Source organism: Pipistrellus hanaki (genome assembly GCF_964339955.1).
Source record: "Pipistrellus hanaki genome assembly, chromosome: 7".
Lineage (NCBI taxonomy): Eukaryota > Metazoa > Chordata > Mammalia > Chiroptera > Vespertilionidae > Pipistrellus > Pipistrellus hanaki.
Genome location: NC_140509.1, coordinates 87,727,565 through 87,744,392, shown reverse-complemented (window position 1 = coordinate 87,744,392; position 16,828 = coordinate 87,727,565). Strand labels below are relative to the sequence as shown.

General features: G+C 66.2%; 1 protein-coding gene across 4 annotated transcripts in view; it reads left to right on the top strand.

Moving 5' to 3' along the window:
* The first annotated feature begins 6,704 nt into the window (after positions 1-6,704).
* Positions 6,705-16,828, top strand: part of RPS6KA2 (ribosomal protein S6 kinase A2) — a 68,414-nt gene continuing 58,290 nt past the window's right edge. The window contains exons 1-4 of one of the 4 annotated variants that reach the window (XM_084890948.1): positions 6,705-7,328; positions 8,954-9,037; positions 16,385-16,497; positions 16,570-16,654. In XM_084890948.1, coding sequence (XP_084747074.1) covers positions 7,266-7,328; positions 8,954-9,037; positions 16,385-16,497; positions 16,570-16,654 — 345 coding nt within the window. In that variant the 5' untranslated portion in view covers positions 6,705-7,265. Of the gene's footprint in view, positions 7,329-8,953; positions 9,038-16,384; positions 16,498-16,569; positions 16,655-16,828 lie in introns of those variants that run through there. The other 3 variants (XM_084890949.1, XM_084890950.1, XM_084890952.1) reach the window with 3 other exon arrangements.

Below are 16,828 nucleotides of genomic sequence, written 5' to 3'. Positions count from 1 at the left end.
CAATAGGGCAGGGGCGGGGCGGGCTGGAGGGGGTCAGTGGGGTACAGGAGGACCTATGCAGTGCTTTCAGCAATAAAGATTTTTAAAAATACAAAAAGAAGGGGTATTATAGGCCCGAGTAATTGAGAATCGCCTTCAGGTACGGTTTGATCAGGCTCCCACTCAGCTCCTGTTGGCCGGGCTCCGTCCCCCCACAGAGGCTGTTCCCGCCCCAAACGGTCTCCCCGGAACACAGGAACCAAACGGCGGCAGCTGGCCGGCCGCCCGCCCGGCGCCATCGGGAAGCCCCGGCCGTTCCCGCGTGGACCAGGCTCCCTCACGCCTGTCCTCCTCCTCCTGTCTGCGTCGGACTCGGGACAAGCGGCCCTCCCTGCAGGCGCTCATCCCAGCTGGGGTTCCGGTGCACGGCCACACTGCGTTCCATGTGAATCACAGCGTACAGGGGCCTGCGTCCTACCCGGTGCTTCACACCGGATCTTATTAATTCCCACGGCGAGCCTGCTCGGACCCTGCCCTGGCGCCTGGGGACTGACGGGTGCTCAGCGCCTGCTCAGGGCCCAGCGAGGCTGCGGGCGTTGGAAACGCGTCAGAACCTGTGCAAGCACCAGCTGGGCCCACTTCCTGTCCCTGTGCTGCCGCCGTGAAGGCCGGAAGGCGAGCGAGGCTGAAGGAGCAGCAGCCTCTGCCTCAGGGCCATGCCCCCTTCTGTGCCCACAGTGGTGCCTCCGAGCCACTTCCTGCCCACAGCCAGCAGCCCCCTCCGCTGGGGGCTGAGCCGTTACCACCCTCTGCTGTGGGCCGGGCCCCTGCAGAGAGCGGGGAGGGGCACTCCGGGGAGGGGCACTCCACCCCGAGGCTTTGCACCAGGCAGCCGTGTGCTGGGTGGTGTGAGCCTGGTGCTCGGTGCCTTCGGAGGGGATGGGGTGAGCCCGGTGCTCGGTGCTGCCAGAGGGGACGGGGTGAGCCCGGTGCTCGGTGCCCGGAGGGGACGGGGTGGGGTAAGCCCGGTGCTCGGTGCTACCAGAGGGGACGGGGCGGGGTGATCCCGGTGCTCGGTGCTCAGAGAGGACAGGGTGGTGTAAGCCTGGTGCTCGGTGCTCGGAGGGGACGGGGCGGGGTGATCCCGGTGCTCGGTGCCACCGGAGGGGACAGGGCGGTGTGAGCCCGGTGCTCGGTGCCACCGGAGGGGACAGGGCGGGGTGATCCCGGTGCTCGGTGCCTTCAGAGGTGACGGGGTGAGCCCGGTGCTCGGTGCCGCCGGAGGGGACGGGGGGGGGGGGGGGGGGGGTGAGCCCCGTGCTCGGTGCCGCCGGAGGGGCGTGCAGGTCCTCTGAGGGGCAGTGGGCCGGGCCGTGCACCGTGCTGAGCAGGGGGAGGCCCCGGGAAGCAGGTCCCCTCGTTGCTGGGACCCACGTGTCCCCCTCTGTCGGCCCCTTCCATTCCCTGAGGAGCGGCTGCCCGGTCTCGCTGTCGCCATGGTTTCAGCCCGGGCGGCCTTGGATGTGCACAAAGCCGAGCGCCCGGGGTCAGGCCAGCTGTCCCTGCTCCGCGTGGGCGTCCGCGTGGCCAGGGCGGGGGCAGCGTCAGCTCCACGGACCCCCTGCTGGGCCCCCTCCCCCTCCTCCCTCCCCTCCCGGTCAGGGCTGTGCACAGGGGGCGGGAGGCAGACAGGACCGAGCTGTGAGTCCTGAGCCTGCAGAGGGGGCGGCTCAGCTCGCTCCCCTGGCTTCCCCCCAACCCCCCGCCCCTCCGTCCTGCACCGCAGCCCGTCCCGGCCGACCCAGGCCTCAGCCGGAGGGAGGGGCCGTGAGACCCAGGCCCGTGGCTTCACATTTAACAACCGTGTGGCGCCCCGGCCGTGTGCTCAGTGGTTAGAGCAACGGCCCACGGACCACAGGGTCTCGGGTTCAGTCCCCACCGAGGGCAGGCAATCGTGGGGCAAACAATCATGTGTCTCTCACACATCGATGTTCCCCTCTCCCCGCTCCCGCATGCTCTCCTCTCCAACAGCCAATGGAGAAAGGATCCTCGCCTCTGAGTGAGGATTAAACACCCACCAGGCACGGGGTTTCCTACCCCTTCCTGTGTGAGGCCCGGGGCTCCGAGGGCCAGCGGCACCGTGGTGTTATGCCGGGCGTGGGCCATGCACCGTGCTGGCGCGGGGACAGGGCTCGGCACACCGCTCTGCACCGGGCCTGGGGAGTGACGGGCAGGCCTGCCGGCTCCTGCGGGAGCAGCTTCCACCAGCTGTCTCACCCGAGGACACGAAGAGTCAGACCGGGACAGGGCGACCGGGAGGCAAGGGGACCATTCGCAGAGGGCGTCTCAGCAGAGCCCGCACTGGCCTCCGGGGGGGAGGGGCGGGGGTGCGAGGTCAGAGGACAGCTCCCCTCGCCCGCCCGCCTGCCGCCGTCCCCCGTGGGGTGGGGCCCCTTGTTTCGGGGAGATGGTCCCGGCTCGGGCAGGGCACGGCAGGCTGGGCCCCTGTGGGTCCGGGAGGGGAGCTGGTGCAGGGAGGTCAGGGCACCAGGTCCCGTCTTCCCGTGAACAACCCGACTCCGGGGGCACCGGCCAGACCCGGGCCCCGAGGGCAGAGTCCGGCCGGGCCGGTCCCGTCGGCCACCGCGCACCCGGCCGGCTCTGGAGCCCGAGAAGCCCGGTCCTTCGTTCGGAGCCTTTCTGAGGGGCGAGCCAGGAGCTGCCACGGGCCAGGCCGAGGAGCGCCGTCCACGCCACCAGAGGGCGCCTGGCTCTGCGGGGGCAGGAGGCGCGGCGCTGGGCCGTGGGCACGCTGAGGGAAGGCAGCGTTCAGACGCGAGACAAAGGCTGTTTCCAAAGAAAAGCGACAGCGGAGCGATGGAGGCTGCGGCCCGTCTCACACGCCCACACGCCCGTCTCCCGGGAGGGAGCTCCACCCACAGGAGCCGAGCGGCCGCCCAGAGGTGTCTCTGCTCTCCTCGTCCTGGCCGGGCTCCGGGGGGTGGGGAGGGGGGTCAGGCCGGGCTCCGGGGGGTGGGGAGGGGGTCAGGCCGGGCTCCGGGGGGTGGGGAGGGGGGTCAGGCCAGGTTCCGGGGGGTGGGGAGGGGGTCAGGCCGGGCTCCGGGGGGTGGGGAGGGGGGTCAGGCCGGGCTTCGGGGGGTCGGGAGGGGGATCAGGCCGGGCTTCGGGGGGTCGGGAGGGGGGTCAGGTCGGGGCTCTGTGGGGTCAGGTCCGTGGCCACGGTCCTACAAATATCCTGCCCGCCCAGGCGGCGGGGCCAGCGCTGGTCGGGTGTTAACTGACGCTGCACCTGGGCCTGCCGCTCCCCTGTCACCGGGCCCACGAGAGGAACATCAGCGCCCTCCGAGACCCGCGGGCACGGCGATGGCGTCGCTGCCGGGGGGCCAGTCCTGTTTGTTCATTTATTATCCATGGGGTATCTTTCCATGTTTAAAAATATATATGTTTATTGATGTCAGAGAGGAAGGACAGAAACATCAGCAATGAGAGAGAATCCGGGATCGGCTGCCTCCTGCCCGCCCCACACCGGGGACCGGGCCCACAATCCCGGCACATGCCCGGTCCAGGACTCGAATCGCGACCTGGTTCCTAGGTCAAGGCTCAACCACGGAGCCACGCTGGCCGGGCTCCACCTCTTTCCTGAAGGCCGTGGTCACCACGTGGATTCCAGTGGCAGCCCCTGCCCACAGGATGTGGGTGCCTTTGGGACGAGGCCCAGCGGGTGGGACACGCTGGGCTGGGCCGGCCCGGCTGCTGCTGTGGGCGTGGTACTGGGCAGCAGCTGTGGTCAGCTTTCGGGAGGCGGAGGGGAATCTGGGAACAAACGGGTCTGGCGGAGGCTGGGTGAGATGAACCGGCAGAGGTCCGGTGACAGCTGCTGCCCGGGAGCCGCGCCGGGAAAGGCCCGCCGGTCCTGCCTCCGCGGTCCGGAGGCCAGGAGGCCGTGTCCCGGGAGCTTCCTGCCCGAGGTGCTGAGCTCTGGGGGCGCTGGAGCAGGAAGCTGGAGAGATTTCACATCCTCACTCCTGAAGGGTGCGTGCGTGTATGGGTGCGTGTGTGGGTGTGTGTACATACGTGTGTGTGCGTGTATGCATGTGCGAGTGTGTGCTTGTGTGTGTGAGCACGTGCGTGTGTCCTGTCTCCAGCCTGAGGCTCAGGCCTGTAGAACTGATGGCATTTGCTGGGCTGTTTTTCCCCAGAGGGAGACCCTTCCCGCCCGCGGGGGCCTGGCTGGCAGGGTTAGGGTTAGCTCCTCCCTCACAGCCCTCGCGGGGACCTCCTCGCGCACAGCCTCACCGCTCCAGCCTCTCGCTGAGCAGCCCTCGGAAGCAGCCGCAGGTGCGCTCGGCCGGCCGGCCGCGCTGGAGGAAGTGGGCTTCAGTGGACACGAGGATGGGCGTGCGGTGCAGTCACCTCAGTGTCTTTCCAACCGGGCTGCCTGGGCTCCTGGGCGGCGGTTCCTGGCCCCGCTATGGCGCCTGCAGTGTCACCGTGGCCGGCTGACTCGGTGCGGCCGGAGCCTGGCACCTGCAGACGGGGTCTCCACGCAGCCTCTCCGCGGGAGTCCGCCGCCCAGGCCCTCTATTCTGCCCCGCCCAGGCCGTCCCCACCTCCCCCTCCCCGTCCTCAGCTCCCCCTGCCCCTCCCCGTCCTCAGCTCCCCTCCCCGTCCCCAGCTCCCCCTCCCCGTCAGCTCCCCCTCCCCGTCCTCAGCTCCCCTCCCCGTCCCCAACTCCCCCTCCCCGTCAGCTCCCCCTCCCCCTCCTCAGCTCCCCCTGCCCCTCCCCGTCCTCAGCTCCCCTCCCCCCTCCCCCTCCTCACTTCCCTTGCCCCTCCCCCTCCTCAGCTCCCCCTGCCCCTCCCCCTCCTCAGCTCCCCCTCCCCCTCTCTCTCCTCAGCTCCCTGCTCCCCCTCCTGGTCCTGCAGCGGCCCCAGCAAAGCACCAGGAATGGTGCGGAGCCAGAAACCACAGGGCGTCCCTCTGGCGGCGGGGGCTGAGGGCCCAGGGTGGGCATGGCTGGCCGCCCGGTAGGACGCCGGTTACACTGAACGGGACCACCCCTCTCCGGAGGGGCCTCATCTTGAGAAATGACAACTATAGCCCAGCGGGCGGGGCTCAGGCTGAGCGTCAACCTAGGAACCAGGAGGTCGCAATTTGATTCCCGGCCAGGGCGCATGCCCGGGTGGTGGGCTCCATCCACAGTGGGGGGCGTGCAGGAGGCAGGGATCCATGATTCCCTCTCATCGTGGATGTTTCTACCCAAACCCATGTCTGTGATAAGCCAGGGGGAAAGGTCGCCGGGGGAGGGACCCGCTTTCTGTCGTGGCCTCACGGGCGCTGGGCCTCCCCCTGGGACCTGTGCCGGCCACGGCCCCTCTGCTCACATCCGCCCCACAGGGACGCCCTCAAATCAGCTCCAGGGGACTCTCCTGCGGAGTCCGCTCTCATTTCTGTTTGTTTTTGCTCTAAATACAAAGATTCTGGGATTCTGGCTATTTTTTAAATTTAGTGGGGTTTTTTTTTTGTGTGTGTGTTTGTTTTGTTTTGTTTTTGCTAATAAACTAGATTTCTCAATGATTTTAAAAATATATATTTTTATTAATTTTTTTTAGAGAGGAAGGGAGAGGAATAGAGAGTAGAAACATCAATGGGAGAGAAACATTGATCAGCCGCCTCCTGCACACACCCAACTGGGGATGTGCCCGAAACCAAGGCACATGCCCTTGACCGGAATCGAACCGGGACCCTTCAGTCCGCAGGCGGATGCTCCATCCACTGAGCCGCACCCGCCAGGGCAGACTCTCGGTGATTTTATGGAAAGAGGGGATGGACGAGGTCAGAGGCAGGAAGCGATGTTTTGCTCCGAGAGAGCGGCGGAGGAGCAGGAGGCTGTTAGTGAGCACTGCCCCCGGAGGACGGAGCTCAGGGCGCTCTGGGGGCGGGAGGTCTGCATGGCCGCCCACTCTGAGGCCGGCGGGGTGAGGAAGAAGACAAGAGACAGAAGAGAAAAGCAGGGAGTTTCCCCAGAAGGCGGTGCTCTGAGTGGCCCCGTCAGACCCGAGGGCGTCCCCGTGAGGCGGCCCGGCCTGCCTGCCGCCTGGGCCCGTGGGGGGCGCTCACCTGTGGATGGGTGTGAGCCACGTGGGTGGGAAGTGAGTGAGGAAGCCGACAGCCCACGGGCCCTGGGGAACGTGGAGATCCTTCCCCCAAGGCTGGTCCTGCCTCGCAGACGGGGAGCGGGCAGAGTCCACCGCACCGCCTGTCCGCAGGCTCTCCGAGGCGGCTCTGTGGCCCGGCACCTGCCCGAGGGCCGAGCTCCGCCGGCATTCGGCTCCTGGGGAAGAGCCCCCGCCGACCCCACGCCTCTCCCCCGGCCTCGGGCCTCTCCGCCGGCGCTGACTGAGGCTTGGCTTCTGGGGGCAGAGCCGCTGCGGCCGCCCTCAGCTGCGATGGGGGCACAGGGAGCCCCTCCAGGGCCCCTGGCCGCGTCCTTCCTGCCTGCCCCTCCTGACCGGCTAACGGGGTCCTGCCGGCTCAGGGAGGCCCTTGGCAAAGGAAGGGAGGGTGTGTGTGTGTGTGTGTGTGTGTGTGAATGTCTATGCACACGTGTGTGGATGAGTGTGTGAATGGGTGTGCATAAATGTGTGTGTTGTGCATGTGTTGTGTGAAGCATGCATGTTTGTGTGTGAGCGTGTAAGAGTGTGTGTGGGTGAGAATGTGTGTGTGTGTGTGTGTGTGTGTGCGCGCGCGTGCGCTTATGTGTGTGCGTATGCGTGTGCGTGCACGCCGGAAGGGAGAAGGGCAGAGCCTGCGGCAGGGCCCCTCCCTCTTCCCGCCCCTCCCCCAGCCCTTGGTTGCTAGGCAGTTTCCATGGCAGCAGCATCCTCAGACCCAACTCTCACCCCTCCCTCCGAGCCAAGTAAGGTAAATAGTAGGGGGAGGCGATGGGGGGGGGGGGGGTGACCGGATGCTGACAGCTCGCGTGCTCTCACCAGGTCGTGGCTGGGTCTCCAGCTGCGGCTCCTTCTCCTGCAGCTGGAGAGGCCGGGAGCCGGGAGCCGGGAGCCGGGAGCAGCAGCGGCTGCGGCTGGGAGCCTGGGTGGCGGGAGGCACGCCCGCTCTCAGCCATATTGAGGACTGGGCTCCCTGCCCACCCCGGCCTGGCCTGCGGGCCCCTCCGCCGTCAGCGCTGACGTCCCGGGCCCTCCGGCCCGGCCCCCGTCTCCTCCCGCCCGTCAGCGCGGCCGGAGGGAAAGTTTGCCGGCATGCCGATCGCACAGCTGCTGGAGCTATGGAAGAGGATCGAGGTGGAGCCCATGGAGAGTGAGGTGCGTGCGGGGGGGCACTCCTCAGTCCGGGGACCTGCCGCAGCTCGGGGGAGTGGACCGTGGACCGCGGGCCGTCTGCGCAGGGACCTGGGCACCTCACGTGCATGGAGGTGCACGCTGTTATAAACATGCATGTGCACACAGACACACACGCGAACTCCGTGTGAGTGTGTACACACGCTCACAGCACGGAGCGGGTGCAGACTTGTTTATGGACGAATGAATGGGAGGAGGCGCTGCTCGGCACCCGCTCAGCCTGCCTCCCCTCGTTGCCGGGTTACCGCATCCCGGGTTTTCCTTCAACAAGTGGCCCCGAGGGAGGAAACTCCGCCGGCTACAGGGAAGGGGAGCAGAGCAGCCTGCACAGTGGGGCTCCCAGTGCCTGGCCCTCACGGAGGCCTGAGGGGGGCCGAGGGGGACTGAGGGGGCGGGAGATTCGGGGTATGGGCAGAACATCCAGATCAGCTGCCTCGGGCCAGCGCTGGGGGGGTAAGGGGGGGAACAGAGGCACTGTGCTCAGGGTGCATCACAGACGGCCCGCAGACCCACTTCCTGGAGGAGGAGTTCCCAGAGTGACCGACAGACCGACCGGATTCCCTGGGGCCGGTGCTGCCGGCAGCCGCGCCCCTGCGTGGGAGAACGGCTGACTTCCGTCACTGGCTGAATCTGCACAAACCCAGGCCCTGATGCTCCCTTGTTCCCCATCCCCCACAGGCCCACACGTTAATTCTCCCCGTGCTAAATGCTTCATGCAGGCACGAGTGCGTGCTCCCTGCGCTAAGACAGCCAAACGACACGATTTCACGCTGAAGGAGGATCCTGCTGTGGAGGAGGAGTTACCAGTTTGTGTTCACTATGGTTTGGGGCCAGGCCCCCGGGTAGCGGGGCACAGGGGGTTTCCGCAGAGCGGGGAGCGCAGCCGTGCCGAGCCTGCCTCCTGTGGACGGCGCCGGCCGAGGGAGAGGCTCCCATCGGAGCCGGCGCTGCTGCGGCCCTGACTGCACAATGGGGAAACCGAGGCTTGGCCCGCGACAGCCTGAGACCCTGAGCAGCGAGCAGAGACCGCCCCTCGGAAGTCCTCCCCAGACTCACTCCGTCCTCCTCGGAGCGGAGCCGCTGGGGCCGCCCTGTCGCCCGGTGCCCCACGCCCCCGGCTGCTCCCGTCGAGCCTGGTGGGTGCTGCGCCCGATTGGCCAGTCTGGTCAGGTGCACTCGTGGCTCTAACCCAGCGGCTCTCCTCCTGGGGGTCGTGACCCCTTTGGGGCTCGAACGACCCTTCCCCAGGGGTTGCCTAAGACATCCTGCATGTCAGACATTTACATGACGGTCCAGAAGAGCAGCAAAGTCACAACTACGAAGTAGCACAACAATAATGTGGCTGGGGCCACCACAACCTGAGGAGCTGCTAAAGGGCGGCGTTAGGAAGGTTGAGGACCACCGCTCTGACCGATCGCTGCCTGCCCCGCGGCCTGTCCGGGAGGGTGCACGGAGCAGGTGCAGGGAGCTCGGGTCCGGGAGGGCGCGGGCGGCCACGTTCTCCGTGCTGACGGGTGTGGTGAGCCTCTGGATCGGCACCGGCCCGCCATCACCCACCTGCTGACGCCGTCCTGTGTGCCTTTCCCCAGACGCCCGAGGAGGACATGGCCCTGGACCCCGCGCCCACCACGGATGCGGACGCAGAGGCGGACGCAGAGGCGGCCGCGGAGGAGGTAACTACACGCATTTCATTACAGGCTCCGGGGCAGGGGCGGTGGAGGTCTTACCTGGGTGTGCGTGGCCTTTTTATTTTACTTTTTAAAATATGATCTCACAGAGGAAGGGAGAGGGGGAGAGGGAGAGAAAAACATCAATGATTGGCCGGAATCATTGATTGGCTGCCTCCTGCACGCTCCCTACTGGGGATCCAGCCCGAAACCCGGGCCTGTGCCCTTGACTGGAATAGAACCCACGACCCTTCAGTCCACAGGCCAACGCTCTATCCACTGAGCCACACCGGCCAGGGCTGCTCGGGCTTTTTAAAGAGGAGTGGCCTGTGTTTTAATAGCACAGGTGTGAGGACTGGGGGGCTCGGTGTAAGGGCTCAGGGGGCTCAGGCGTGAGTGCCCGGCGGGCACAGCCCAGGCAGCAGGAGGGCTCAGGGTCAGGGGCTGCTCCACGTGGCGGTGCCTGGGCCGCCTGCAGACGGAGGGGCCGCAGGTGGAGACAGAGCTGGGCGCTGTAGGGAGGGTGCGTCCTGGGGGAGAAACGGAGGCAGAGAGAGCCAGAGCCAGGGAACAGTGGGGTGTGCGGCTGACCTGAGCGGCTCTAGGCCTCACTGGGGTCAGGGGGAGCCGTGGGGACAGTGGGTGTGTGGCCTCCTGGGTCACGGGGAGCCGTGGTGCCCAGCGTTGTCCATGGGAGCGTGGACGTGAGAACGCCGAGTCTGAGGCCGCGTCGAGGCTGCAGGAAAGGGGTCGTTCAGAATTCCTTCCAGGCAGCGGCACACGGGGCGGGACAGGCCGGTCGGGAGATGCAGTGACCCCGAGGCTCAGCCGCGCCCCGTGGGGACCGGAGGTCGTGAGCTGTGCCTGTCCACTGGCTTTTGGACCGCCGGAGGGCGGTGCCCAGCGGCCGGGTCTGCAGGCCGTCCACCCTCCGCTCAGTCTGAACGCGCACACAGAGTTCCCACTGCGAGCTCCGTGCCACCCGGTCTGCGGCCACGTGACCCGTGTCGGCTGAATAACCTGAGCCCGGCTCCTGTCCTCGCCGCTGCCCTTCGGCGGGTGGCTGAGCCGGAGCCCGGTGGAGCCGCTCACACGACGCCCGGCACGGCTGCCCTTAGTGCCACTCGCTGGCCTCTGCGGGGACTTGGTTCGCGGGCGCCCAGGAGGCAGCTGGATGGGGGCCTGGGCGGGCGTGTGAAATAGACCCCACCCTCTCCCCGAGGCACTAAGGCATCACCCCTGGTGGGCTCCCGGCCAGTCCCTCCTGCCGTCTCGCTGGGAGGGCTGCTTCCCTCTCTGCTCCTCGGGGAAACGGAGGCGGCCAGGCCTCCTGAGTCATTTCAAAGAGCACCTTTCCAGGGACCCGATCCCCGGGTGCGCTGGCCCCGATGGGCGCGCTGGCCCGATGGGCGCGCTGGCCCCGATGGGCGCGCTGGCGGTGGGACTGGGCTCACGGGCCAGCTGGTCCTCCCCTCCGGGCCTCAGGCGGCTGACGGGGTGACGGGGTGACGGGTGCCCTGCTCTCCGCTGGGCTCGCCAGCTCTGACCTTGCCGATGACCTGGCTCTTATTGACAATGTGCCCAGGTTCCTACAGCCTGTGTGGAACCAACTTGCGTACTTGTGCCTGTGACCATCAGGCTCCTCCGTGGCCCGCTCGGCTGTCCGGGAGGACAGGAAGCAGCGCGGAGCTGAGTCACAGGCAGCTGGGAGCCGAGCTCCAGGTCTGATTGCTGCTGTTCTGTCTCCTCCCGGCTGTCACGCGGGGGGAGCCGCACCGGGTGGAGCTCGGATCGGCTTCCGCCCTCATGGGCTGGGCCATCTCTTGGGGCCCTCGTGGCCGGCAGCGCCGTGAGCGATGAGTCAGGCCCGCCGTCTGGACGCGGTGTGACGCTCGCTAAGTGCTTTTGTCTCCGCGTCGGCGTGGGTGCGCCGTCCGCCGAGGGCTGAGACGGGCGCCACGGCGCCACGCCCCTGCCAGCACGCGGCCCACAGGGCGGCTGCGCCCCACGGGGAGGCGGGCGCCTCGGAGCCCCTGCCCTGCCCCTCGCCGCAGGGGGACGGACACCCTCTCGGTTTGCAGGAGTGAACCGAGGGGCAGGCGAGGCCCCTGGGCGCGCTGGGCGATCTGTGGGACTCACTCGGGGCGGTCTGCTCACCAGCAGACCCCGCGCACAGGCCCCTCGCCGGCCCGGAGCACTCAGTGCCGGTGTGGGTTTGCGGGCGATGCCTGTGCCTCTCAGCCGCATCCGCAGAGCAGAGACCCCCGGGGCCCCCTTTGGTTCCCAGGTTCCCATGCTGTGGGGGGGCGGGTCTCAGGGCGGAGCAGCCCGAAATCACTCTCCCAGTGTGCCCCATCCACACTCTTTCACCCCAATCGGCCTGTGGGGACAAGAGTGCCCCCCCCCCCCCATGTCAGTGCCTGCGCTCGGTCGCCCAGCCCGCAGCCCCTCCCGGTAAGCATGCGTGGTGCTGCGTCCGCGTCTCGGCAGAGGCCCCGAGTTTTACTGGCGGGAGGTTTTAGGCAAAGAGAGTGATTGAAAATGGCGTTCCTCAACGAGCAATTAGCAGCGCACGTTTAACTGGTAACTGGTTCCTTCGAGTGAAGGTAACAGTGACAGTAGCTGGTTCATTAGCGGGCTAATTGTTTTCATTCAGGAAGCAGTTTAGTCTCTGATGACACACGTCGTTGGAAACACTTCTCAGGCACCATTACCTTCTGAGAGACAAAGTTTTCTGGGCGCACACAGAGTCCAGGCCAGCAGCAGCCTGTCCTGGAGTCCCTGAGACAAACCTCCGTGTTCCTGCAGAGGCACAGCCCCGCGCTGGCGGCAGGCCAGGCGTCCGGGCGAGGCGTGGGCTGGCGGAGCGTGCATGTGTCTGACCTGCTCGCTCCTGTCGAACAGCCCAAGGCAAAGCCCTCGGCTTGCTCAAGGCCTCACTTCCAATGCCACTGACACAGCGAGGAACCCACCCATAACGGAGGCCAAGGCTAACCCGCACACGTGGGCTCAGCGCGGAGGCGTAGCTGGGCCACAGGCTGAGCGGGGAAAGGAGATGGGGGGACTCCTGGAGGAGAAACGGGCACCGGAGGAGGGGCTCTGCAGGGTGGGTTGGAGTTGGCCGGGCGTGAGGGGCGTGTGGGAGGGGGCGTGGCCAGGGGTGGGAGAAGGGGCTGTGTTACAGACGTGAACGTTGAACGGTATGTAAGAGGTTCAGGAGGCAGGAGGCTGGGGTTCGGGGAACTGGAAGAGGAGGCTGTGTGCCGTGGCCCGGATTGGCCTCGTGAAAAGGGGGACGAAGCTCCGTGCAGAGAGCCCACGGAAGCACGGGCCCGTCGCCACAGTCACCGAGCGCCTTCCCTGCCTCAGAGGAGGCCGCAGCCTCCCGGCCTCGATTTCAAACCCCGGGAGCTCTCTCCGGGTCTGGTGCTCGTGGGAGTGAGTCCCACAGCTGCTTCCCGGGAGGATCCACACTTTGGTTGGAAATCCCTGCTTTTATTTGTAGATGAAAATGAAGACAAATAGGCCAACCCTGGGCCCTGTCCGTGGTCCTGAGCCCTTACCAGAATAAGCGTTCCTCGGCCCTTCCCGCCGGATTCCTTGCTCCTCCTCCGAGTCCCTCCCTGTACTGTCTGCTCCCCTCCAGTCCTGTTGGCGTGGACCCTCCGCAGGCCAGCATGGCCTTCCCGGAGCGCCCGGCCCCCCCGCCGACGGCCCGCATCCAGGGAGGAGAGACGGGACGGGACCTGCAGCCAGGCCTGCTCTCCGCGAGATGTCTGTCTCCGTTCGTGCTCCGACATCTCCCCAGGCCGCGTGGGCCCAGGGCGGACCACACCATGCAGAGGGCGTGGGCGTGTCGATTCAGGGTTCAGACGTGTCTGCGTCGTGAGCGTGTGGCTGCGTGTCGGCACTAGAAAGCCAAGCGGCCTGGAAGCCGTGACACGGCCCCACCGCTCAGCACTCTGACAAAACGCATGTTCGTCTCTTCCCACATCGCTGCCCATGAGGTCGCTGGTGAGCAGCCTTCCCCGGCTCCGCCCTCAACCTGGTAACCCCACAACCCCCACCCCCCGCCTCCCCATCTCTGTCCGTCAGGGGGACGCGAAGGAGATGAAACATTTTCTAGACTGGGCTGGCGGCTGCAGAACAATTTTTTTAAAATATTTTTTTATTGATGTCAGAGAGGAAGGGAGAGAGAGGGAGAGATATCAATGATGAGAGAGAACCACTGGTTGCTGCCACCTGCATGCCCCCCACTGGGGATCGAGCCCCAAACCTGGGCCTGTGCCCTTGGCCAGAATCGAGCCCAGGGCTTTCAGTCTGCAGGCCGACGCTCTATCCACGGAGCCGCAGTGGCCAGGGCTGCAGGACGGCTTTTAGTTCCTGCTGCATCCTCAGCACAGTGCGGCCTGGTCACTGTTCCTCCCCGGAGCTCGCCCTCTCCCCGCCTCCCCAGCGCCCCCCGGTGCCGGCGCCACCCCCGGCAGGAATGGGTTTGCGGGAAGAAGCACCAGCACCTCGGAGTGCCGCACCGCTCCCTTCGGCGCCGGCGAACGTTAATGAGCGGAGGAAGGACGACGCTGCGGTCTCGCCTCGGAGGGAAGAGCCGGCCTGACTCTCAGACCCGCTTTTAGAAACGCGCTCCCTTTGCTGCTGGCTGACATGGCGCCTGTTCACATGGCTCAGATGGTAATCGGCGTCTCCATCTCCTTGAGAACACCGTGCCTTCCCGCGTGGCGTCCCAATGGGATGGTCCTGGTGCGATGCCAAGTTTTAAGCACAAAGCCATTCCTGTCTTTGAAAAACCTTAAATACGCTTATTGTGGCAACATGTGTGCACATGCCTGGCTGGTGTGGCTCAGTGGTTGAATGTTGACCTATGAACCAGGAGGTCATGGTTCAATTCCTAGCCAAGGGCACAGGCCTGGGTTGCGGGCTCCATCCCCAGTGGTGGTGGTGGGGGGGGGGGATGTGTGCAGGAGGCAGCCGATCCATGATCCTCTCTCCTCATTGATGTTTCCATCTCTCTCTCTCTCTCTCTCTTCCTTCTTCTCTGAAATCAATAAAAACTTATTTCTAAAACACACACACACACACACAGAAAACAACAAATTGTGTGTGTGCCAGGACATGGAATGAGCCAGGACGATGGGGCAGCCGGCTGCTGCTGAACGCAGATGCAGGAAGGTGTCGGCCGTCTTTGGGGTTCAGGCCCGAACCCCCCCAGGGAGGCGCGGGCAGAAGGGGAAGCGGAAACGAGGCCGTTCCCCCGGGGAGCGAGCCTGGGCCAGGGCCCCGGCGATGCCTTCCTCAGGGAGAAACAGGTCACCCAGGCCTCTTTACAGCCAGAGCGAGCTGCTCCGGCACCTGTGCCGGCCTGAGGGCCCCCACACAGACGCTCCAGCCCAGCCCAGCCCGTTTGTGAAAACAGCCTCAGCGGGACCCTGCGGAGGCCTGAGGGAGGCCCTGAGGGAGGCTGTCACTCCGCGGGCGGGTCCTGGCGTGCAGGGAGAGGTCGAGGCCGAGGCACGGGCGTGGGTGGGGTTGGCCTGAGGCTCGCTGCCTGAAGGAGTCCCGCAGGTTTCGGGGAGGAGGCCCTGCCCACACCAATGATGGCCGACACCTTGCCTGTGTCCGGGGCTCAGCAGCAGCTGGCTGCCCCATCGTCCTAATTCCAGGTCCCCAGGGCACACACATTTTGTTGTTTTCTGTGTGTGTGTTTTAAAAGTAAGTTTTTATTAATTTCAGAGAGGAAGGGAGAGGGAGAGGGAGATGGAAGCATCAATGAGGAGAGAGGATCAGGGATCAGGTCCGCGCCCCCCCCCCGCCCCCCCGGGAATCCAGATGGCTGTGAGCTGGTGTGGCCTGGGTCCTGGCAGCCCGGGCGCCCGCTGGGTGCCTCCAGGCACTCCGCACGACGCGGGCACCGCTCCGGTCTCCGCGGGCGTGGGGCAGACCGCGCTGGTCTCAGCGGCGCCCTCTCGGGGCCGAGGCGGTGTCACTGCGGGTCCAGGTCCAGGTCCTGCCGTGGGACCTCCCCTCCCCCAGCCCTGGAGCTGCCCACAGGGACGGGGAGGGTCTCGGGTTCGAGTTCTTTGGAAACAGCCGAGGAGGCCATTCCCTCTGAACCGTGAATGGCTTTCCGCTGGGGCCGGTTCTGGCTTTGGCAGGAAACTGGATGTGGCTCGGTGTTGAGGGGTCCTGGGAGGGGAAGGGGAGGATGAAGCAAGAGGGAAGAGGGAAGAGAAGGAGGTGAGAGGGGAGGGAGAAGAGGGGGAGGAGGACATTGGAGGGAGAGGCAAGACCCCGCATGGAACTGGCATTTTGTTCTGCAGCCTGAGGCCAGGGGCACAGAGGGGAAGGTCCTGGCGGTGTGTTCTCTGCTGCCCCCTCCTGGTGGCCGGGGCTCTGGGGCCTGTGGACACAGGCTCTCTGGGAGTCTCCTGTGTGGATGGGTGGGGTGGGGTGGGGTAGATGGGTGCAGTGGGTCGGTGTGTGGGGTGTGGTGGACTGGGTGTGCCTGCCAAAGCCCCACCATCCAGAGACACATAAAGAATCAACACTGCAGCTGAAAACGTTTTGGCTCAGTGGATAGAGCTTCAGCCTGCGGACTGAAGGGTCCCAGGTTCGATTCCGGTCAAAGGCATGCACCTTGGTTGCGGGCACATCCCCAGTAGGAGGTGTGCAGGAGGCAGCTGATCGATGTTTCTCTCTCATGGATGCTTCTAGCTCTCTATCCCTCTCCCTTCCTCTCTGTGAAAAATCAATAAAATATATATATATAAAAAAAAGAATCAACACTGCAGAGAAAGGTTTGGAAAAACCCAACATCTTAAACAGCGATTTTTGATGTCTCGGTGGCTTCTCCGTGGCAGCGTGGGAGGCCGGTCTGAGGCCTCTTAGCAGGGAAGTAGCCGGTCCGGAGTCCTCTGGCCCAGCCGGGGCTCAGTCCTGCGCAGCAGTGCCACCTGCTGGTCCTCCTCTACTTCTCACCCTCACTGGCCACAGAGGGAACGGGTGGGAAATGAGGAGCGAGGTCTGTTCAGACACATGGGCGGGGGTGTGTGTGGGGGGGCGTGCTAACGGCTCACAGGAGGACGCAGAGGCGGAGTCCTCGCAGAGGGAGAGGCCTGGGGTCCAGCCGGCACTGCACGCCGGGCCTCTCCCCCTCCCCCGCACAGGTGCTGCCCAGGTCACAAACCAGGACCCAGGCTGGGGCGGCCGTGGGGGGTGCAGACTCGGCTCGAACCCTGTGGCTGTGTGGCTGTCGTGAGCGTGTGCAGAGGGTGGGACGGTGGGGGCGGCGGGGGCTGGCTCAGCGGTTAGCGATGGGGACACCGGCTTCCTCTGCAGCGTCCTGTTGCACAAAGAGGCCAGTTCCCCTCTGGCCCCAGAGGCCTCTTGAGCGGGTTCCAGGCGGCGCCATGTGGAGGTTCATGTTCCGAAGCCGGCGGTTCCCGGGCCTGGTGGGTGCTGTGCCCGCAGTCGCCTCTGCTCCCACCCTGTCCCTGCTGACCTCCTCTTCCTCTCCTCCGCAGGGCCAGGCCTGGTGGGTGCCCTGCCTCCCGCCCTGTCCCCGTCCCCGCTGACCTCCTCTTCCTCTCCTCCGCAGGGCCAGGCCTGGTGGGTGCCCTGCCTCCCGCCCTGTCCCCGTCCCCTCTGACCGCCTCTCCCTCTCCTCTGCAGGGCCAGGCCTGGTGGGTGCTGTGCCCACAGCCGCCCCTGCTCCCGCCCCGTCCCCACTGACCGCTCCGCCCTCTCCTCCGCAGGGCCAGGCCTGGTGGGTGTCCCTGCCTC